Genomic DNA, 21,544 nt, shown 5'->3' with positions numbered 1-21,544 from the left:
CTCCACAGCGGCCTCCGGCGGCTTTTCACGTGAGAACAGCGCGGGCACGAACAGCGCGCGCTCCCGAGAGCTGAAAAAGCGCGCACAGCGGCCTCTCGCGGATCCACAAAAACAAAAACTGCTCAATTACGTACCTCCCGGGACGTATTTCGCGATCCGCAGAAACGTCCGTGGGGCTACGTTTCCACAATGAGCCCGGGTTGTTATTATCTGTATATTTATATTTGTTTTAATAAAAACAAGCTTAGATTTGTCCACCTCTTTCGAAGATGTATGCTTCACCATATGGGGCATAAGAATATCACACGTGATTGGATATAACTTTTGACCACACATCGTTATTATTGTTCATTTTTCATTTGCTGGAAATTAGAACTGAATTTAGAAATAGTTTTGAAACAAATCTTTGTGCTTAACAAACAAAATTTAATATGTAGGCTAATTGATGTCTTTAGTGGAGTGCGTACAGCAACATTTCTGTATCCATAATAGTAAAGGAGTAAAGAGTAAAAGTAAAGTAAAGAGAAAGTAAAAAGGCCGAACGGAGTCTCATTCTTTATCCTCGCGCAGATAATCTGTTAGTCTCGCTAGTGAAGCATTCAGGTTTTCCATTCAGTTTTTTTACTTACAAAGTCAACCATGTAAATAGCAAATGGTGCAACTGACTCTAAAAGGGAATGGGAGATGAGACTGATTGGTTTAATGCATGTTATACCAATAAGTACAACCCTGTTAGACCATTTTTTCTTTCTTAAAATAGCAAAAGTGGATTCGAACAAACCATTAATGATCTTTTGCACCATTCTCTTTAGACTTTGCGCCCCATATAGAGAGCATAAATACTGCCATGTCTTTCTCTTGTGAGAGTCACAACCAACAAAGCCTGGCTGACCTGACGGCGATCAATACAATATTGCTAAAGCATTAAAATATGGAGTATAAAAAGCAGGTTAAAGCAACGATAAACAAATCAATGTGTTTGTGACGTATACTGTATGTTAAGAAGTGGCATATGTGATATGTGAGGCAGATATACAATATGCCAGAACATAACACACACTCAGATTGAGACACACACACAAACACACCTTTAGAGCAAATGAACATGACCTAAAGCATGATTCTTGCTGCCACAAGACAAACATGAGTCATGCTCAGACAGTTCTTCCAGTAACACTTCAAGAATTACTGTAACACAAACACTCACACACAGCTGGCACTGCTTAAATTAAGTTAAACAATCTTGATCAGAGGTTGAAGTCAACAACAAAAGATATAAGAGAATTTTTCCCTCCCTTTTAAAAGTTGAAAAGATTATTTGTTTTGCTGTGTTACTGTAACTATGAGCGTTTATGTGATTAGTTGCACCGTATTTGCATGTAGCATTGCTTTTTCCCTGGTGTCCATGCAACTCGGAATAAACTTTTTTTCTGATCCAGCAGAAAAAACATCTGCTCAGTTTAAACCTTCTATAAATGTCTCCATTCAAGTCTTGTGCTTTTGTATGTGTGTGTGTTGGATCAATACCCGAGTTTTAACATCATTACAGTACAGCTTTTCACAATATTATTAATAATATTAACACTGATTTTTTGTAACCTGTTTAAAGTAGCCTACACGTGCTTCAAAGATAAGACTCTGATACAATCTCTAAAATAAAGATGCAAACGCTGTCACTGGGGCCGTACTTTTTTAAAAATGTTCAATTTGTTTGTACATTTTTTTCTGATAATGTCTGCATTAGGCATGGGATGATAACCGTTTTCAAGATTTTAAAACCGCCAAACTTTTCTGCTATACCGTTTCTATGGAATAAGTAAGTTTTTTATTACTTTTTTTCCCCCTTGGGCCCACCTTATCTCCAGCAAAAAAGATGTCCAAAGTTGCCATTTTAAAATACACAGAAATCAGTGTATTGAATTAGTTGTATTCAGATGCCATTTGAATGATTTAGTCTGATAGGTTTACTGTTCCAGGATATTATAAATGTTTCTCAAAATAAAATATTTTTGTGTTCAAAGGGGGAAAATGTTTTATAACATATCTTCACTTTGCTAGGCTTTTATTAAAGGTTGTCACAGTGGAATGAACTGCCAATTACTCTTCCATATGTTTTACCGGTGGGTGCCCTTCCAGTCACAACCGAATACACTCTCAGAAATAAAGGTACGTGAGCTGTCACTGGGGTGGTACTTATTCAAAAGGTACACATTTGTACTTGAAGGGTCCATATTGGTACCTTAAAATTTTAAGAGGAACACTTTTGTACTTTTTAGGTATAATATGTACCCTTAAGATATTAGTATGGACCTTTTAGGTACAAATTTGTAACTTTTGAAAAAGTGGCAGTGACAACTCATGTACATTTATTTCTTAGAGTGCATTGAGAGTATACTAGCTCCTGAACCCCAGTGCTGAGAAGCACCCATTCATACATTTATAAACTACAAATTAATAAATTATTGTTAATTACAAAGTACAGGTACGGTACCCAACTTTGTACTGTAGATTTCACAGGCTGCTCAAGATGCTTTCTTTCAGGATGAGCACAGAGCTCAGAACAATCATGTTTCCAAATTTAAATAAAAGTATTTTTCATTCTATTAGCACTTACTGTACTGCAGTTTCAAGAGTGAGAACTGTGTAAGAGAACATTAAATTTAGTCTATTCAATTCAACGACAGCACATGAATGTGGAGGAACCACATTTAAAAATGAAACAACACACTTGTTCTGACAACCAGTAGCCTACAGCACGCACACACACGCACAAACGCACGCACGCACACACACTGATCCACTAAAATACACGATTACAAATTACGGTAAATGATAATATTTATGTATACAATTATAAAATATATACATTTAATACGTATTTTTGGGGTTGTATTGTAATCCTTGGTTTTATTTTACTATGAAATAATTTATTCTTGTTCATGCCTAACAATTTTATCTTCATCTGACAGAAACAGACTGAAATAAAATAAATGTTCAAAACACACACACACACACACACACACACACACACACACACACACACACACACACACACCTATAGGTCTATACATTTTATCTCATATGCTGCTGTTCTTAAAAACTTGGCTGTGATGCTTTTGAGGTTTGTCTTCCTGCTTCATAACGGGGAGTATGAGTCACAATGGCGATAAAGGAATTAATTAAAGAAAGAAAGAACACTGCCTAAAGAAAAACATTTTTTTCTTAATAATGATATTGTTCTCTCCAGGGAAGAGGAACGACAGTGCGTAATGTTCGTTCATTTGAGAGAGTCAGTCGCCGCCCCACTAAAAGAAAAAAAAAATCTTATTTTTTTCTTCTATTCTTCTGGGTAGACATTAGGACCGCGCAGACTCTACGGCTGGAGCGGTACATTACTCCAGTGTACATGCCCTAAACAACGGGGAACGGGGGGATCGACCCGGAGATTTTTTTCACCGACGACTTTTTGCACTTCTAATCTGGAGGAACTGGTGTGAATGGAGTTCACGAATCCCTTCCTCAGCCCTGAGCACACTGAATCAACTTAAATCATATCTTCTCTGAACACAGAAGAGTGTGGGTCACTTTTTGGCTTTTTCCGTTTGATGAGGACCCACTGTTGATCTTGTATCCCCCTCTCTCTTTGTGCGCCCTCCCGGTTCTCCATTCGCCAGACGCGAAGCAGCAGAGCCGCATCACCATCATCATCATCAACAACGGCGCTCGCGCTGCTGCTTCTGAGTCCCTGCGCGTGCAGTCAGGACCCGTGCGACCCGCTATCCCACCACCATGAATTCGGATATTAACATGTACTTGGGACGAGAGAAGGCGGGAATCATGCGAAAAAGAGCCTTGCTACTCAGGAAGGGCTGCAGTTTCGAAATAACGAGGTGAGTTGATATTAAGTGAAGGGGATTCTTGTGGGGAGTGGGCAATTTGAGAACACCGCATCATCCGGTTACCGGATGGTAGGGTTGTAAATTATCACAGTGTACTGTGTGTAGAGCATCTGAGATAGACGTGTTTTACTCAAGTGTGTGGGTTTTGGACGGGCTTTCGGGGGATTTGGCATGGACATGCAGCATATTAAAGGGTCTTAAAGCTGTCACTAGGGATCTAGAGTCAACAAAGATTTACTGGCAAGACTGTCAGCAGATATTGCCAAAATAGAGCATTCAAAGTACTGAAACAGACAGGAAATATAATGTTGAAAACAGACAGTACAAACAGAATTAGGAAAACATGGGCGGGTAAATAAAGAAATAAACGAATGCACAAAATCAAGGCTAAAGAAAAAAAAAACTGTGTGCGCGCGCGCGCGCTTCACACGACCGATATCTTAAAAGGTGTTGTGGCTTCTTGACAGTTTAGACGCAAGTCATGGTCCATTACGCGCTAAAACATCAGCCTCTAACAGCCATAACCCACTTTTGTTCATCGGGATTCCCCAAGAACCGTCGAGGGGAGATCCAGGTTTTCTGCAGAGCAGATGTGGGATATCAGACAGCTATAGGCTATGATTGAGATATGATTTTTCCTATAAATACGCATGCATCTGAAGTATTGACCCGTTGATCTTGTGTTTGTAAGAGGATTGCGCTTTCATTGGACCGTTTCAGCAAGTGAAAGGATGTGATAGCAGTGTTAAAGCGTCTGCTCAGTAATAACACTGCATCACTGTCAGATACACCAGCACCAGGACCGGTGGTTCTGCACATGAGCTGTGTGTGTGTGTGTGTGTGTGTGTGTGTGTGTGTGTGTGTGTGTGTGTGTGTGTGTGTGTGTGTGTGTCAGAAATGGCGAGACACACAGAGACAGAGGTCACACCCCATTTTGGCTTATCACATGTACTGGGACCATCAGTAGATCCCATATAGTAGATCATTTCTACTGAATCATTATGAAATTATAAATGCTGTAAATACAGTAGCCCAATGCACATTTGCAACTCTGTAGGTTTCAATTAGTAGCCCTATGTTGAGAAATGTTGACCTCAGTATAACACACATATTACATGTTGTTATAAACGATCAGTAGGCTTGTGAAATGCAACAGTTGACATTCTCAGATTTATAAGGAGAGCATCTGCATCATTCCACTTGTGCATGTTTGCATGCAGGGTATAAGCAGAATATGTTGGGCACTGGACACATCTGACCAAGGTGGTGGGCCCCTCGAAACGCAACACCTTATTAAACACCAAAGACTGGTTTGTTTTCACTGCTTTTTATTTTTAGAGTATTGTTGCACCCAAAGTTGCTATGCGACTTCAGTCAAGCATTACTATTAAAAGATCAGGTTAAAAGTTGGTCAACAGCTTAAAAAAAACATATAGAATTAGTTTATGTTGTTTATTGCTATCAAATGTCAATCATCTCACATTCAGGACAGAATAATGCAGAAAAAGAATGCATGATCAATCCTGTTTCCCTATGCACTCCTTTTCACTCCTGAAACTGCAGCACAGTAAATGTTGATAGAATGAAAAAACTGAAAGAAACCCCTGGTGTCTTGAGCAGACTGGGAAATTAGCTGGTTATATACAGTATCTGTACTCTCAGATAAAACTGTTGCAGTAAGATCATCACATTATTATCATCTATTTATCATCTAGTCATGTTGTTTCGAATTGTGACAAGCTGATTGTAGGCAACAGTACCGGAGGACTACAAGACCAAATCCTTTTCCTTTTTAACATGGTAGGGAACAAATTGCTACAAAGAGAGGTGGCAAATGTTGTCTTTATGAATTATTCATTTTAAACAGATTCTTTCAAATTGCTTATTTATTCAGGGACACAACAAGTAACTGCCTTTATGAATGAATCACTCAAACATTTGCTCAACCAAGTCATGCAACAACACGAATGTATTCACAAACTAGACACTTGGATGGATGTAAGATTTCCAAAAGATTTCTGTAAGAATCTGAAGTGTGCTTCCAATAGACACTTAACTTTGCCATGAGGCTTGTGTGGAAAGTCCTTAACCTCTAAGTGCCGTCTGAATTGTTTTTCTAAAATGAGCATTTTTCTCAGCCTCCTATGTTTATGTTCAGTTATTTCACTTTAAAGGCAATGAAATGGATTCTTTCTTGAGTTCATTTTATCATTTCAAGTCATGGCTTAAGAACCTATCTGTTACGAATAAAAACACACCAAAACAGATAGTTAAGTGGTCCAATAAGCTGACTGGGGTGTTCTGGAGGCTGTGGACACCAAGCAGCTCAAGAGAATTACAAATTCAACTTTAAGTGACACTGCTCATTCCCTACACTCAAAGTTTCAGCTCTTTCCTTCTGTTCCCAGGTTTTTAGTAACAAGAACTAAACGATACAGAAATAGTATCATACCAGCAGCAATTAAACATTTAAATAAGGCATAGGCTACAGCAGAGGTGTTTCTGTGACTTGTATTTGTTATGTTTAATAGATGTTCGTTTAATAGATGCTCGTCATAAAAGTCACCAGACAGCACATAAGGTTTCTGTATTTGAACTCTTCATATGGAGCTGTTTTAGACAAATTTTATGCAAATAACTGAACTTAAGCATGCAGCTCTTCTTGAATGCTCCAGATTCACTAATATAATAACAAGCGTATAAACAATTTGATGTAAATTAAGTAAGAGCTTTTCTTGAGAAGTTCAAATGTGCCTATAAATATGAATAATCTACATAATTACTATTGAATGGGATTTAGTGTCTTTATGATCATGTCATTAAGTGATTCATTCAACCAAGTCAATTAATTCAAGAATCAAACTGGCAGTGTATGTTTTGCTCGAACACTCCACAGCATATTCTGATGTGGCTATCTTTGAAAAGTGTTTAGTTTGTGATCTAAAATTGTAATAATTGGCTACAATGGTTTCTCAAAATAAACTCACTGCATACTAAACTTCTGTATAAAAACAATGCCACATAAGAAAGTGCTGACAGAGTGCTGTTGGTCATTAATGATTCACACAAACCTGAAGACTGTATAAAGCGATCAATATGCCTTAATAAATTGGATGGGCTCCAATAAATGAACCTTATTTTTTATAGAAGTTACACAAATTCTTTCTCATTTAAAACACAAATTGCATGCTTCTCAAACAAGCAGCAAATTACTCCTGTGGACCGACTTATTGTGTGCAGACAAGGACATTGATGAGGAGGAAAATGCATCAGCCCCTAACAACGTGTAGGCGAAAGGCCCACTGCTTTCACTTTATTCCTCTGTAATGTTTTATTATGATCAAATTGTTTTCTCGAGTGGCAGAGGATAACGTGATCATTTAGTTGTTTTGAAGGCCGCACACAAACACACATGCTCTGCACTGTATGACTATTTACATGAAAGGTCTGGTGAAATGCAGCGAAACTGGCTGTTTTCAATATGATGCTGTCCATTCTGGACTACTAGTGGTGTGTCTGTAACAGCTACTCTATTTTGCCTCCTTTTTATCTATACTGAACTTTCTCCTTTAATTACACACTCCTCCTTTCTCCCTTTGGGAGCTCTTTCATGCACCATTTATTTTGCTCACTTTTATCTACTTCTTTTGTAGCCTCTCTGTCAGGAATCAGTTGTAAACACCTCTAATTGGAATTTAATTCCCTTAACATCATAAATCATTCAAGACATGAAGATACCTGTTGTATATTAGCCTTTTGGGGCCTTTATAATCACTAATCTGGAGATGCACAAATCTTGGCCTGTGGACCAAAGTTGGCCCATGGTACTCTTTGATTTGGCCCACCATCCCATCTGAGAAGAGAGGGAGAATTGGTTATAGACTGTCATTTGAAATTTTTATTTGAAATTTAAAGTTTTAATTTAAATGGTTAAAATTAATCATATTTAGTTTAAAATGTAAATACTGTCCCCCGATGAATAGAGGACAATGCAGGGTAACACTTTACAATAAGGTTCATTAGTTAATGCATTTACTAACATGAACTAATCATGAACAACACATGTACTGCATTTATTAATCATAATTGAACATTTACTAATGCATTATTGACATCCAAGTCCATGCTTGCATTAGTTAATGCACCATGAGTTAACATGAACTAACAATGAACAACTGTATTTTCATCAACTAATGTTAACTAACATGAACAAACACAGTAGTAGATGTATTGTTCATTATTTGTTCATGTTAGTAAATGCATTAATTAGCATTAACTAATGAACCTTATTGTAAAGTGTGACCCAATGCGGAGACTTTGGTCAGTGAATCAAGGCAAAGTCATATTCTGCTTGACTAGTGTATCCAGCACTGAACTATGCTGTTATAAATGTGATAGTTTTTATTGCAATACGTTATAATAAAAGTTATACTGCATTAGTTAATAAGATTCAAAGTCATGCTTTCTATTTATTTATAAATATTATTAAATGAATTAGAAAATTACGCATGGCAACTTTAATATAGTTTGGTATATTTATCTTTGGCCCACGGCTGTCAATGATATTTGGATTTTGGCCCTTCATACGAAAAAGTTTGGGCACCTATGGACTAGTCGAACCAACAAGAATACTAAAAACAATGTAAAGTGGAAGAAAATTACATCCAGTAAATTGCATAATCAGGAGAATCAGGGGAGTCTGGTATCTAACGCCAGACTCGCTCGTACTATTATTAAATGAAACAATGAAATATATTGAATAACAAGAGCTAATAGTGCGTTTCAAAGCAGACATGCTGTAATGCAACCACAGATTCTCATTAATGTGATCATACAAATATAGCAAAGCACTTTTAACTTGAGGAAATGAGCACAAATGTTTTTCTAGGTAATTTGACAGATGGTTTTGCTTAATTTGTATCGCTGCTATAAAACAGAAATAAGGTGGGCTGCTCACATTCACAAAACACAAGAAAACATCACTTAAAAGTACTCAAAATCATCAACTCAAAATAGTCATTTTTAAGAATGTTACTAACCATTTGGGAGCATTGACTTCCAAAAAAAAAAAAAGCTTTGACTAAGCAAAAAAAATTAAAAAACTGATATTACAAAATATTTTCTTTGAAAAGAAAGAAAAGTAAACGATGACTGAATTTTCACTTTTAGGTGAACATGCCCTTCAAACAAACTTTCATGTGCACAAATGTATATACTATATGCAAAAAATCTAAAAATAATTTGTAAAATGTATAACTTTTCTTTTATTTATTAAGATTTTGTCATTGTGATTCAGTTGTAGATATTTCATTTTAAAATGATGAAATTATGATATTTACAAACATCTTAATTCTTAAAAGGGCTGGACAATTAATCGAAAAGTATTCAGAACCTATAATCGATCAAAATTTCAGGTCAATTTTTTTCAATTACTTTCCCTACCATAGTCATGTGACCCCGTGCCATTAAGGCTGATTTAAACTTCAGCGTAGAATGCATGGGCAATGTCCGGCTCAGCCTTTGCGTGGTCACATACCTGCACACCTCTCAAAAAATATACCTACACATCGCACAATTGCACTACATTGAATACGACTGTAAGCTGCACCAGAGATGCTTTTAGATGGCTTTTTTTTTCTTTTATTTAGAAGAGATACTGCTTATTTTCTACTTTTATTATGAAAAACGTTGAATATAGTTAATTTTGTTTCCAAAAGTGCAAGTTATTTATTTGTGACTGTTTCAGGTTTTGTAAAAGTGTTTTCATTCCAGTTGTTCAACGTTGATGTTCAATAAATAATCATAGATAGTGGATAGTGTGTGGTTCCTTCAATTATTTTAAAATCAAGTAATGGGTGCATTCAAAAATCTCACATGTCAGTGAACTATGAGGCCAAAAAATGTAAATAAATAAATAAAACAATCGCTCATAAATTGTAATTAAGTTAAAATCGACAATTAATATAGATTTTGATTTTAGGCCAAATCGCCCTGCCCTAATTCTGAACCTAAAATTAAAACTAAACAAGTTACCCAACACAAGCCTGCACCCCGTAGTCTATACCAGGGGTTCCCAAACTTTTAGCCCGCGACCCCCAAAAAAACAATGCCAGTAACTCGCGACCCCCAATATCTTCTGAGGTGGATATAAATACAGAAACCTTGCATGCGATTGCGCGCACACACACCATTAGTCCCAAGTCTGTTCTCCGTTGAATTTTTTTTCATTGTATGTCAGTGCTGTAAATGTGCCAGCAAGTTTAACCGGTGTTATAAAATCAATCTGCTGCATCTGACATTATTGCTGTGTTTTTAATATAATGTAAATACCCCAGGGGTCGCAATCCAATAGAACTAGTAACTATAAGCTAATATAGTAACTATATCCAGTAGTATATAGTGACTATAAATGACTATTGTTTTCTTTTCAATAGACTATGGATAAAATATGAAAATTCTTCTGGTTTAATAAAAATAAATAGATTTTTGGAAATCACCAGAAGACCCCCCCTTCATTGTCCTGTGACCCCTCTTGGGGCCCCGACCCCCACTTTGAGAACCACTGGTCTATACAAACAGAGAGAGTAATGCACACAGATATGAAAGTGAGAAAGTTCATGTCACATTTCAAGTGTCAGGGTGGAGATGACACTTGAGTCACACAGTTTATGTTCTTGAAAGCGTGTGAATGTGTGTACAGGGATCAGCTGAACCCTAGTAACCTGAGCATGTGCCTGCATAGTATCTCCTGCATGTCGTTTGATTCATTTGGATTGTGCCTGAGAACAAACTATTAGCAAGAAGAATGAACATTTCTAGTGCTTGCTATTTTCAGCCATTCCTGCTCAATCTTTTGCTTCAGAGCAGGCGGCCCTGCAGTTTGTACCAATCTGATAATACTAGCTCTAGAGCTAACGCTAATCACTCTCAGCTGTGCCGTCTGCATGAGCTCCAGCACAACCTCGTCATTTGCAGAGAAAAATAGACGGAAATCTAGCGAAAGAATAAAAGAAAGAGTCCCGCTCTGATTACAGCCCTATGTAAACTTTCATTCCGCGCCCACATATGCTTCCATTTAAAGTTTAAAGACACATACCTACACATTAGTGCTTTTCGCTCTAGGAAGCCTCACTAGGAAAGACTCTTTTCCCATTTTAGCTACCCTGGAACGCACCCAGCGTAGGATGGATGGAGCTTTTTGGAGTTTTGCCTTTGGCTGGACCACGGTTTAAAATACTAGTGGTTAAATCTCCACCACAAGGGCATTCACACTGGGTGTGTGTAGAGTAAATCTGGCAGTGTGGGTCACTTAGATTTGTTTTAGGATGGCAAAGGATCTTTGAAATGGTTAGCATGGAGTTTTCACTGATCACAGTTAGCACGAAGTACAGTCACTGGATCACTGGGGAAATGCCCACTAACAGTGGTAGATGTTGGCAAAAGCAGTTTACTATTTTTTCACTGTTAACAGAGGTAAAGGAAATGTTTTCCACATGTTTTGCGTGTATACATTTAGATGGCTTACACAGCTTGCACCACCTGGTGGCCATTTTTTCAAGTTGATCATTTATACAGGAGCATGTTTTGATATTTTGTCAGTAAGTGATTAATGTAGTTATACTGTAGATGCATTCAGAGCTTTGCTTACTGAAAAATTCAATATTTTGTTATATGCAGTTTTAGGAATGGAACTTCACATATACAAGATTTAATGAAGAAAAATATAAATATTTACATTGCATAAATTAATGTACAATAAAATAACTACATAAACGAGCAAAACTTATCAGAAATGCTATGTAGCAGTTATATTCTGTGAATATAGGTAATATATTTCGGTGCATTTAAATAAAAAAAGATTTTCCAATTTAAAGGGCACCTATTTTACCTTTTTCAAGATTTAAGATAAGACTTCTGTGTCTCTGGAATGTGTTTGTAAAGTTTTAGCTCAAAACACCCATCAGATTATTTAGTGTAGCCTCCAGAATATTGGAATTTTCTGCTCTGAACGCAATGTAGCTGTTTTTGTTGCCTGTGCATTTAATGCTAGTTCTCCCCGCCCACCGTTCCCATGTGCCTGTCAGAGCGTGCCTCAATCTCCACCTAGGCTGTGTTAGATAAACGGCACAGTGACAGACATGAAGGAAGCAGATCTCACATAACGTTTGTGAGAAATAATGCAGTAAGAACATTCCCGATGATTATTTGATGTATTTGTTGTGGTGATAATTCAAGCCTTTCTGCAACGATGAGTCACACACAATGTCGTTACTAAATACATGCACACACATAGATGGTGGACAAACACAAACACACAGCACACACGTTTAACTTTGCAGTTTTTGCATGGCAAATGTGACAGGATACAGGTTAATATCCACTGCTGTATGGGTATCTGTTGTGTGAATGTACAAAATAAACCTGATTTAACGTCAACAAACTGGGATTGAAGCATCTTCTTTTATAATTGTTATGACATGCAGCTGTGGTGATAAAGTAAAGCTTAAGTAAATTGCTGTAATTCATGACATACATGCACTGTTTTAAAAACATTTTAAACTTGTAAAACTCATTCTTGATCACATTTGATGAGGATTACAGAGAGCTGAACAGTTGCTTTGTGCACGTCCTGTCTTGTTGATATGATTATACACATTACAAGGAGACATGTAAATACGCAGCAGTCAATCAATTTGGTGGGCGGGGAAACCGCACTCCTATGTCATGTATTGTATTGGGCCTCAAAATGGAAGGGATTTGGATCCTATTTTAACATCAGGAAATTTAAAAAAGAGACTTGTGTTTCTATCACTCTAATATGACTGTGCCACTATACCTACACACAGTCCTGTCTAAACAGCTTACAAAAGATTATTTTCACCATAGGTGCCCTTTTATTTTACCACAGAAATTGACAGTTCCTCAGAACAACAAATGGGATTGTTTGTTGTAATCTGAAAACCAAATATTGATTTCTTATCTCTTGTAAGACATTGGTATTTTGTTGTTTAAACAAATAAATATTAAATGATCTTTTTGTACAGTCACATAGAATTAAACTAAGTGCTCACTGCTGTTGGATCACATATTTTCTTGCTCTAGTAAAAAAGCGGAAAGATGGCTTTAAAAGCAACTAATCAAAGGAAATTTGTAGATCAGTGTATGCAACAGGCATATATCACCACTAGAGGACACTGTGGTAAAATATTTGAAACACTGGCTTTGAGATGAAGAGCCAGTTTTAAAACTTAGCTGCAGTTGTTTATGCTCAGCATTTTTGCCTTTGGTTTCCAAAAGAAGGGCTAAAGATGTGGTGTTTTTCCTGCCAAAAATGACATGTGACACCATTTGGCGAACAATACAAATAGTGGAGGTTTTGCAGTTGGTGCCCATTTGATCCAGTCTGTAGTATTCCTTTTAGAGGCTTAGAGTATAAGCATAATATGTCTAGTATTGCTTTCTATTTATCCAGCTCGTTTGTTATTTCTACATGTTAAGTTCATAATATAAGCTGAATATTTAAGCAATAAAATAAGAGACTTTGCCTTTGTTAATACTCAACCTATTTTTTTCACATCATTTATTTATTTTTTAAGGATATTTGCTTTGAAGTGTTGATCTTTCCTCTGGGAGAGTTTATCCTAACCTGTGCCCTCTGTCTGATCTGCTGTAAAATGCCAGCAGTTCACAGACTGGTGCTTAAAATGTCGCACTGTCAGACATTAGACCCCACTCTTTATCATAACCAAAGGACATATCATTTGTGCCACAGCTGGTCAGTTGCAGATGCGCCTTTATATGCAAAGTGCATGTTTGTGTCAAAGTCGTGATTGGTCAGATCATCCACAGGACATCTAAGTTTTATAAGAGAAAAGGTTGCTGTCATTTATAGTCAGAACTGCTCTTTTATTCTTTGTGTTTTTTATTTTATTTTTTCTTCCTCAGGAGCCAACAGACTCATTGTCTAATCATTTTGATAATTTTTTTTTATAATTTTTTGGGTAACACTTTACAATAATGGTACATGGATATTGATATATTAATATGTAAACTAAACATTATTATGAACTCATGATGAGTTAATGCATGTGATAATCGAGAACTTAGCTACAACATAAATCACATGAGTTGATGTGTAAACAAAGGCTACCTTAACTATTTGTTAGTACATTATTATCTATTTATATTAACGATTTAGGTCATGGAATAGAATCAGCTAAAATACACCTGTCTGCTGATGACACAATAATATATACAGTGGCACATTCCTTAAACCAAGCTGTACAGTATTTACAGAATGCTTTTCAAGTATTACAGTGTACTTTGCAGGACTTAAAATTGGTTTTAAAGTTTAAAAAAAAAGGCTAAATATATGACTTTTAGCCGTGGCCGCACTAAGGTAACAGACCAGATACTTACAAATCTGAATGATGTTCAAACAGAAAGAGTAAGCTCTACAAACATCTAGGTATTTAGATTGATGAGAGATTAGCCTTTGATATACACATTGACAAGTTACTAACAAAGCTTAGACCCAAATTAGGTTTCTTATACCAGTCAAAAAATTGTTTTCCTTACAAGGCTCATAAGAAACTAGTAGAGAGTACATTTCTGTCTATAATGGATTATGGTGATAATCTTTATATGCACGCAGCCGCTACTCTACTAAGAAAACTAGATTCTGTTTATCCTGCAGCCAGGGGTGCCTCTGGCGGGGATAGTACATCGCGGATGAAAGTGAAAAGCGGAGTGGTATTCACATGGCATCATGGTATTTTAAATGATTCCTTAGACTGGTTATCTTTAAATCAAAGGAGAAAATTACACCTGTACTTATTTATTTTAAAGGCTCTCTTAGGTAAATGTCCAACCTATCTTTCTAATCTGTTAACATTTCACATAAATAACCAACACACTAGATCTGGTTCAAGTATTCATCTAACAGTCCCAAGGGTATTGTCAGAACTTGGCAAACGTGCTTTTTTCTTTTATGCTCCCAGGGCTTGGAATGATCTGCAAAATAGGCTTAATCTTGACACACTTCCGACTCTGAGTACGTTTAATCATCTTTTGTACAACATCTTAAAGGATACTTGTAATTGTTTTTAGGGTCTGATGTGTTTATAAATAGTGATTTTGTGGTATTGTTTTTGTGATTTTTATGTGAAACGTTATGTGCTGCCTGTCATCTTTACCAGGTCTCACTGGAAGAAGAGACAGTACTGTCTCAATGTGATCTCCTGGCTAAATAAAAGAAATAATAGTAATAATAATAATAATGATTGTTTGTAATTAATGTAGTAATTAAAACATTAGTTTGTGCTTAATTTAACCATCATCAACTCATGATAATGTATAGTTATAAACATTATAGTTAATGTAATGTTATATCATGACTTTACTTGAAGAGGCACATCAACATTAACCCATTCTTAACTACTCATGAACTTAAAGATGTCCAACTAGTTCATTTACACTTAGTTAAAATAGTAAAGTATTCTATCTACATCAACATGAACAATTTAAACACAGAAGTTCTTGAGGAGTTAAGGATGAGGTAAGGGTGATGTGCAACTCAAGTCATGACATAACTATACATTAACAGCTCATGAGTTCATGTTGGTTACATTTAGCTTAAACTTAAATGTTAATTAATACCTTAATTAACAACATGTACTAACAAGTAATTAAGGTACATATTATTAACACATGAACTCATGTGACTCATGTTTTAGCTAAAGTTAGTTAATGATTAGCGCATGCATTAACTCATCATTAATTCACAATAAAGTAATATTTAGGTCACATATTAATACATCATTGTTCATGTAATGTTATTGTCAAATGTTACCATTTTTTGTGATGCCTACTCTTTGCATTAAACTCACATGACAATTTAAGTAAGCAGAAATCAGGTTTAATACAGCTCTAACGTATTAGATGTAGTTTATTGTACCAGTTAAAACCGCTTAATTTAATAGTTAATTTAATAACTTGACCGAATGGAGCAATAGTGTTTTTGTTGATTGTGCTCTTGTTGATTTTGTATAGCATGATGTCAGTGACGGTGTTTAACATCAAGGCTGATCTATGTGGGAAATGATCGTGCTGTGCTTAAGTCTGTACTTGGCAAGCAAACACACAATATGTTCATGTGATTTTGGGCCCACTCGATCTTTGCTCTCCAAGGTGTGTAAGCGTGCGTGTGTGCATGTGTGTCAGAGAGCCGAGGATCAGTGGTGTGTTATTAGAGGATTTTCTATCAACACGTTTCTAGTTCTCAGGTACACATACAGGAACAAATACTTCAAAAAATAGCACAGGTCGTATCGCAGAATTTCCAGCAACAGCATTATGCTCATGGAGCTCCATCGACCTACACGTCTTTAAATCTTCTGATGCTCCACAATATGCGTGATGGCATTTACGACTTACGAGGATCCTCTTGATGAGCTTGGGGGATTTATTTATTAATTTGTGTATTGTTTTTCTGTTGTAATGAGGGCTGACAGTTTTACCTTTGCAAGGATTTGAACTTTGTCATTTTGAGGGTTATTTTCTCTGTAACCCCCCTGGAAAAAGCTACTGCGACAGAGACTCACCCATGATCTGCTTTAAGTATCAGGACACCAGTAGGTAAGGTTCTGTTGAGAAATCAAAGATGAAATTGAAATGTAGAATTTATAAAAGCTTGGATTTATTTTAAGCTGGAATTTCAGATTTAGAAAAAACTTTGATTGAGTGCATTGATTTAATATTAATGAGCCTATTAACTATATCTTACTTTAGCTGAACAGATGTCTGTATATCTAATATTTGCTTGTCAAATTCATGTAGTGGAAGCCAAGCAGGTCCTATATCAGTCAATGGCAATGCAAATACTAATTCCTTTTAAATACAAAAACAAATTCAGTTCCACAGAGATAGATTCTTTCATTTGTTTTTAGGACTGTACATGTATCATGTTTTTAGTTACGAAACAAGAATAAGGGGTCTGAATTTAGCTATACCGTCCCATTAATCTGGTATTATGGAAAGACTTCTGATTAATACTGTTCTTGTCATATTCATAGAAAGCATTTGAACTGAGGCTAGATATTTTTTGGTTTAGGGAAAGGGTCATATTTTACACACAAAAGAAAACTGCCAAGGGTCTTAACAGTAGCACATGATATATTAGGCACAATAGAAATATTGGCTGTAAACTTTGCATTTGAGATGAAATTGCCTTAAGAGCCACAGGGGAAATTGCTATCCTGTGTTGTTACATTAATAAATAAGGAAAATCACTCTTGCTCATGTTGTATTGCATAATTTTATAATAACAAAGTCTGCTACTGTTATTTAAGGTCATATCATTTTTGTGTTGTCACTAATAACTAGAATATTTAGGAACACTCTAATGCAACGGCCATGTGTATTTGTGCTGAAATCTCAGCTTCTGCTATTTTATTCTAACATAGCAAACTCTTTATATAATTATATTATATAATTTATAATTCTGTATAACTATTTAGAATATTATACTATAATAAACGCTAACAATACCAAAGCTAAAAATAGAATTTATGTAAAGGTGACATATTTTTGGCTTTGTCGTTTTGTGTGAGGCTTCCTCACGATTTCATTTGGGCATTCCAAATGAGATTTTCAGAATCCATACACTGCTCAGCACTGATAGAGGTCAGTGAGGCTAAACAAGAGATCAACTGAGTTCATTCACAGAATGGAATTTCTTGCTGTTGTATCTGCAAAAGTACTCCAGTATGTAAATTGCATTTTTGCGTGTGATATACTTTGCAAGCATTCATGTTATACTAATAATCATCAACAATAACAACAGCAGAATCTTTGCAAATTCTGGAAACAGATTGCTACCGCTTCATTCTTTAGAAAGATTTTTAGGCCTATTTTCTGAATAGCTAATAGGCTTTGTTTATGTGTAAATAAGACAGTATGGACAGCCACTGGATGTTAGAACTTTTTGAAACTAAAATCAATTTTTGCAGATTATCATAAATATCTGGAAATGCTGAATTCTGAAAGTAATTTGATTTCTGTGGTACATCTCTAAATACAATCCTCACATAAAACTTCATACATTTTCAAAAGAAAGAAAAAAAATGTCCCCATGGGATTTTTTTTCGTTTTATTCAAACCTTTACCAGGAAAACACTGCAGAGAATCAAGACACATAAAAATAATCAATACAAAAACAATTAAATAAATAGCAATCATAAGAATTGTACTGCCAAAACATAACCAGGGAACAAGTAAAATACGCAATAAAATGGCTAATTATTTCATAACATTATTATTACTATTATTATATCCAACAGTGGGAATACCTCAATCAAACGTGGCCATGAAATCATCACTCACTTAACACCAAATGGGGTAAAAAGTTAGAATTTCACAAGTTTTTGACAAGTATGGTTTATAAATGTGCTGTCTACAAAACAGACAAATTTCCATAACAAATGTTTTTTCAGCAAAATAGGAATAATAATATTAATAATAAAAACAACAACAAATAAAAAATAACAGATAATAAACTTAGATGATGAATAGCAATAGATTCAAAAGAAATGAATAATAACAACAATAATAATGACAATAATAACAACAATTCTTTTTTTGTTCCATTTGCTGTCTTGTTTCTAGTCCGAATATGAAAAACATTCTTAGACCAAGTAAATTTATTAATTAGTTTTAACTGTCAGAAGAATTAAGTCCAAATTATTATTATTATTTTTTAAGGAAATTATCTCCCAGTGATGTGAAATAATAAGAGTAAGTGAAATAATCTTGTTTTCACTTTGAAATGTAAAAAGACTTAAGTGTAAAAAAAAACTAAAATGTTATTTTTTTTATTTATTTATTTTTTGCATAAATCATATAAATTCCATATAAATACAGTGATTTAATACAGTTATGTGGCTCCTGGTCAACTATAATTCAGACTGGACATTGTCTATCTTTGCGATTGTCATCCACTATTGTGGATGTGCATATTGCGATATCGATGCTGAAACGATATAATTTTCAGCATTTCAACGTTAAAATTTTGATTTACATTTGAAAACTTTTAAAAACGTTACTAATTTTTACATTTATTTTGATAATACATATGTAATTACTGTATATTTAACAATAATGTAGAATTATGTATGATTAAAACATATATAATAGGTGGGTAGTAGCGTTATTGTCTCAGAGCAAGAAAGTCGATGGTTCGAGCCTTGGCTGGGTCAGTCGGCAGTTCTGTGTGGATTTTGCATGTTCTCCCAGTGTTCGCGTGGGTTTCCTCTGGGTGCTCCGGTTTATCCCACAAGTCCAAAGATATGTGGTATAGGTGAATTGGCTATGCTAAATTGTCCGAAGTGTATGTTTGTGAAAGGGAGTATATGGGTGTTTCCCAGAGATGGGTTGCAGCTGGATGTGCATCCGCTGCATAAAACATGTGCTGGATAAGTTGGTGGTTCATTCCACTGTGGCAAACTCTGATTAATAAACGGACTGAGCCAAAAAGAAAATGATGAGTGACAGTTCTTTTGTTGTGCTGATAGTTTTAAATGGATGGCATGTGCAAACTGAAAGTGAAATACTGTTTTCAGTATTCCACTGCTTCATTCTTCTTGACCATGCATGCAAAGTACAGCTCTTTAACAATTACAGCATTACAAAGCACAGTCCTGTCTAATGTGCTATTAAGCTAGCAGAGCCAATGTGAGACGAATGCTGCTCTTCTTTTTGCAATCACGAGCAGAATTTTTAAATCTCTGATGTGACTGCCATGCACCTGGCTGTTGTTTATAATCATTAGCATCAGTATTCTGCATGTGCTGCTGCGGTCAAAAAATGTCATTATGGTATTAACTGTTGTGCAATATTCCTCTGTAACGTGTGTATGTGTGTGTGTGGTAGTGTATGTGATTACTGCACCTGTAATTTGAACCCTTATGTTGACAATGAGGTGCCCAACCGCACATTTCATTTGGTGCTATAATACCCACAAGCCTCAAGACAAAAGAGTTTAGGTTACCAACAGGCACAAAAGCATGTGCGCACAAACCTGAACACAAACCCTTCAGTACACAAACACCACATACTGGCTAAATTATATCTAAAACCCAGTTTGTTTTGTTATTCACCTTCCAGTTAAGTACATCTGACATTTTCCAGGCTTTTTTTTCCAAATTGCAAAATAATCAAACTAAAATAAACAAATAAATATAAAATGTTCAAAAACAGCAAAAAACAACTATGCACTTCATAAAAGGTTTATAACAGTGTCCACTATCCGATTTCCTGAGTGAGTCTTTGTTGTGAACACAATAAACAATAATTTAGGGAATTCACTCACCTATTTAAATGTGTGTCATTCCTAAATGTTTTATAATGAGTAGAGGTAAAACTACCCAGTTGTTTGCTTTAAATTAGGATAAGATAAATGCTAAAGAGTGGCGTATACTGTAGATGTAACTGACGAAACAAAAGATACGAATAGATGTATTTCTGTCATTTACATTTCGCAGTTCTTCCTCGTAGCTCTTAAGGGATTCATTTAGTTCACCCAAAAATTTAAATTAGTTCATTAATTACTCACTCCATGTCTTTGCAATTCCCTGATATTTTTGTTTATCTTCAGAACACAAAGCAAGATATTTTAGATGAAATCCGAGAGCTCTCTCCTTTCCACAGACAGCAATGGTCCCAAGACGTTCAGAAATCCAGAAAATGAACCAAAAGCATTGGTTCAACTGAAATCAAATAAAGCTCCAAGAACACCAAAAAACTGTAGAAATTATTTTGTTTGCTAATGTCTCCGCATCAATTCAGGGCACTTTTACAATAGGCAATACAACACTTGTGTGTCGCAGTTCTGACTGTGATTGCAATATATTGTACTGCCCATAGTCAATGTGCATCCTGACTTAATGTTTAAGGGTGCACTCACACTATGCTATCCAAACCATGTACTGGCCCTTTTTACTTGTTCTTTGACAAGTGTGAGTGCTCCGAATCAGGCCTAGGCGCAGTTCAGTTGGCCGTCCTTGGCCCGGTTGGAAGAGGTGTGCCAGAGCATGGTTCGGTTGGATTTTGGCGCGGTATGCTTGTAGTGTCCAAAGCACACCTAAGCACGAAACTGAAGATGCAACGACACTTTTAAAGGACTGTATCATATGGATTTATTAATCATTCTTACTTTTCATTGAACACAAACTGTCATAGTTTATCAAAGAAGCAAACACCTTGCTGCACGACAGCTGCACCTTCAGCAAACCTCCTAATTCCTGCAACACGAGGACTTTTATGATTTATACTTAAAAAAATCTAATAAACTGGTTGCTTTTAAAGCAATTAGTTCATCTTCCTTTAAAAAGAGAGTCATTTCATCAAGCTCATTGCATTTAAATAATTAAGTAAATGAAGTATATGTTCTAACTATATAATAATAAAAGTACAACAAAAAGTTGTAACAAAAAAAGTATAACAAAATAACAGTTCCAAGTTGCTAAATGTAATGTAACTAATTGCTATTTATAGTGTAATAATGAAGAACAATAAACAAATTCAATATCTTCAAATTGCATTTCTCATTTTCATATTCCAGATTATACTCATAATCTTGCTTTCTGACT

The 21,544-nt window shown here is 35.7% G+C and overlaps 3 protein-coding genes and 1 long non-coding RNA gene across 15 annotated transcripts in view; 2 read left to right on the top strand and 2 right to left on the bottom strand.

The window, feature by feature from the left end:
- The window catches only part of LOC137490134 (membrane-spanning 4-domains subfamily A member 4A-like), a 171,384-nt gene that overhangs the window by 53,152 nt on the left and 96,688 nt on the right, over positions 1-21,544 (bottom strand). The gene's annotated exons all lie outside the window — the stretch shown is intronic.
- Positions 1-21,544, bottom strand: part of LOC141385840 (membrane-spanning 4-domains subfamily A member 4A-like) — a 164,263-nt gene that overhangs the window by 46,031 nt on the left and 96,688 nt on the right. The gene's annotated exons all lie outside the window — the stretch shown is intronic.
- The window catches only part of garnl3 (GTPase activating Rap/RanGAP domain like 3), a 114,270-nt gene continuing 96,065 nt past the window's right edge, over positions 3,340-21,544 (top strand). For 4 of the 8 annotated variants that reach the window (XM_087252181.1, XM_087252180.1, XM_087252186.1 and 1 more), the window contains exon 1: positions 3,340-3,890. In XM_087252181.1, coding sequence (XP_087108307.1) covers positions 3,790-3,890 — 101 coding nt within the window. In that variant the 5' untranslated portion in view covers positions 3,340-3,789. 8 annotated transcript variants of the gene reach the window in all.
- On the top strand, positions 17,623-21,380 carry LOC147844031 (uncharacterized). The gene is made up of 3 exons (XR_015491372.1): positions 17,623-18,381; positions 18,477-19,109; positions 19,191-21,380. It is a non-coding gene; the product is annotated as an uncharacterized LOC147844031 (long non-coding RNA).

Source organism: Danio rerio, chromosome 5 (assembly GCF_052040795.2).
Source record: "Danio rerio strain M-AB ecotype USA chromosome 5, GRCz13ab, whole genome shotgun sequence".
NCBI classification, from domain to species: Eukaryota; Metazoa; Chordata; class Actinopteri; order Cypriniformes; family Danionidae; genus Danio; species Danio rerio.
The sequence above is the reverse complement of the archived record's forward strand: the minus strand, read 5'-3'. Positions and strand labels throughout refer to the sequence as shown.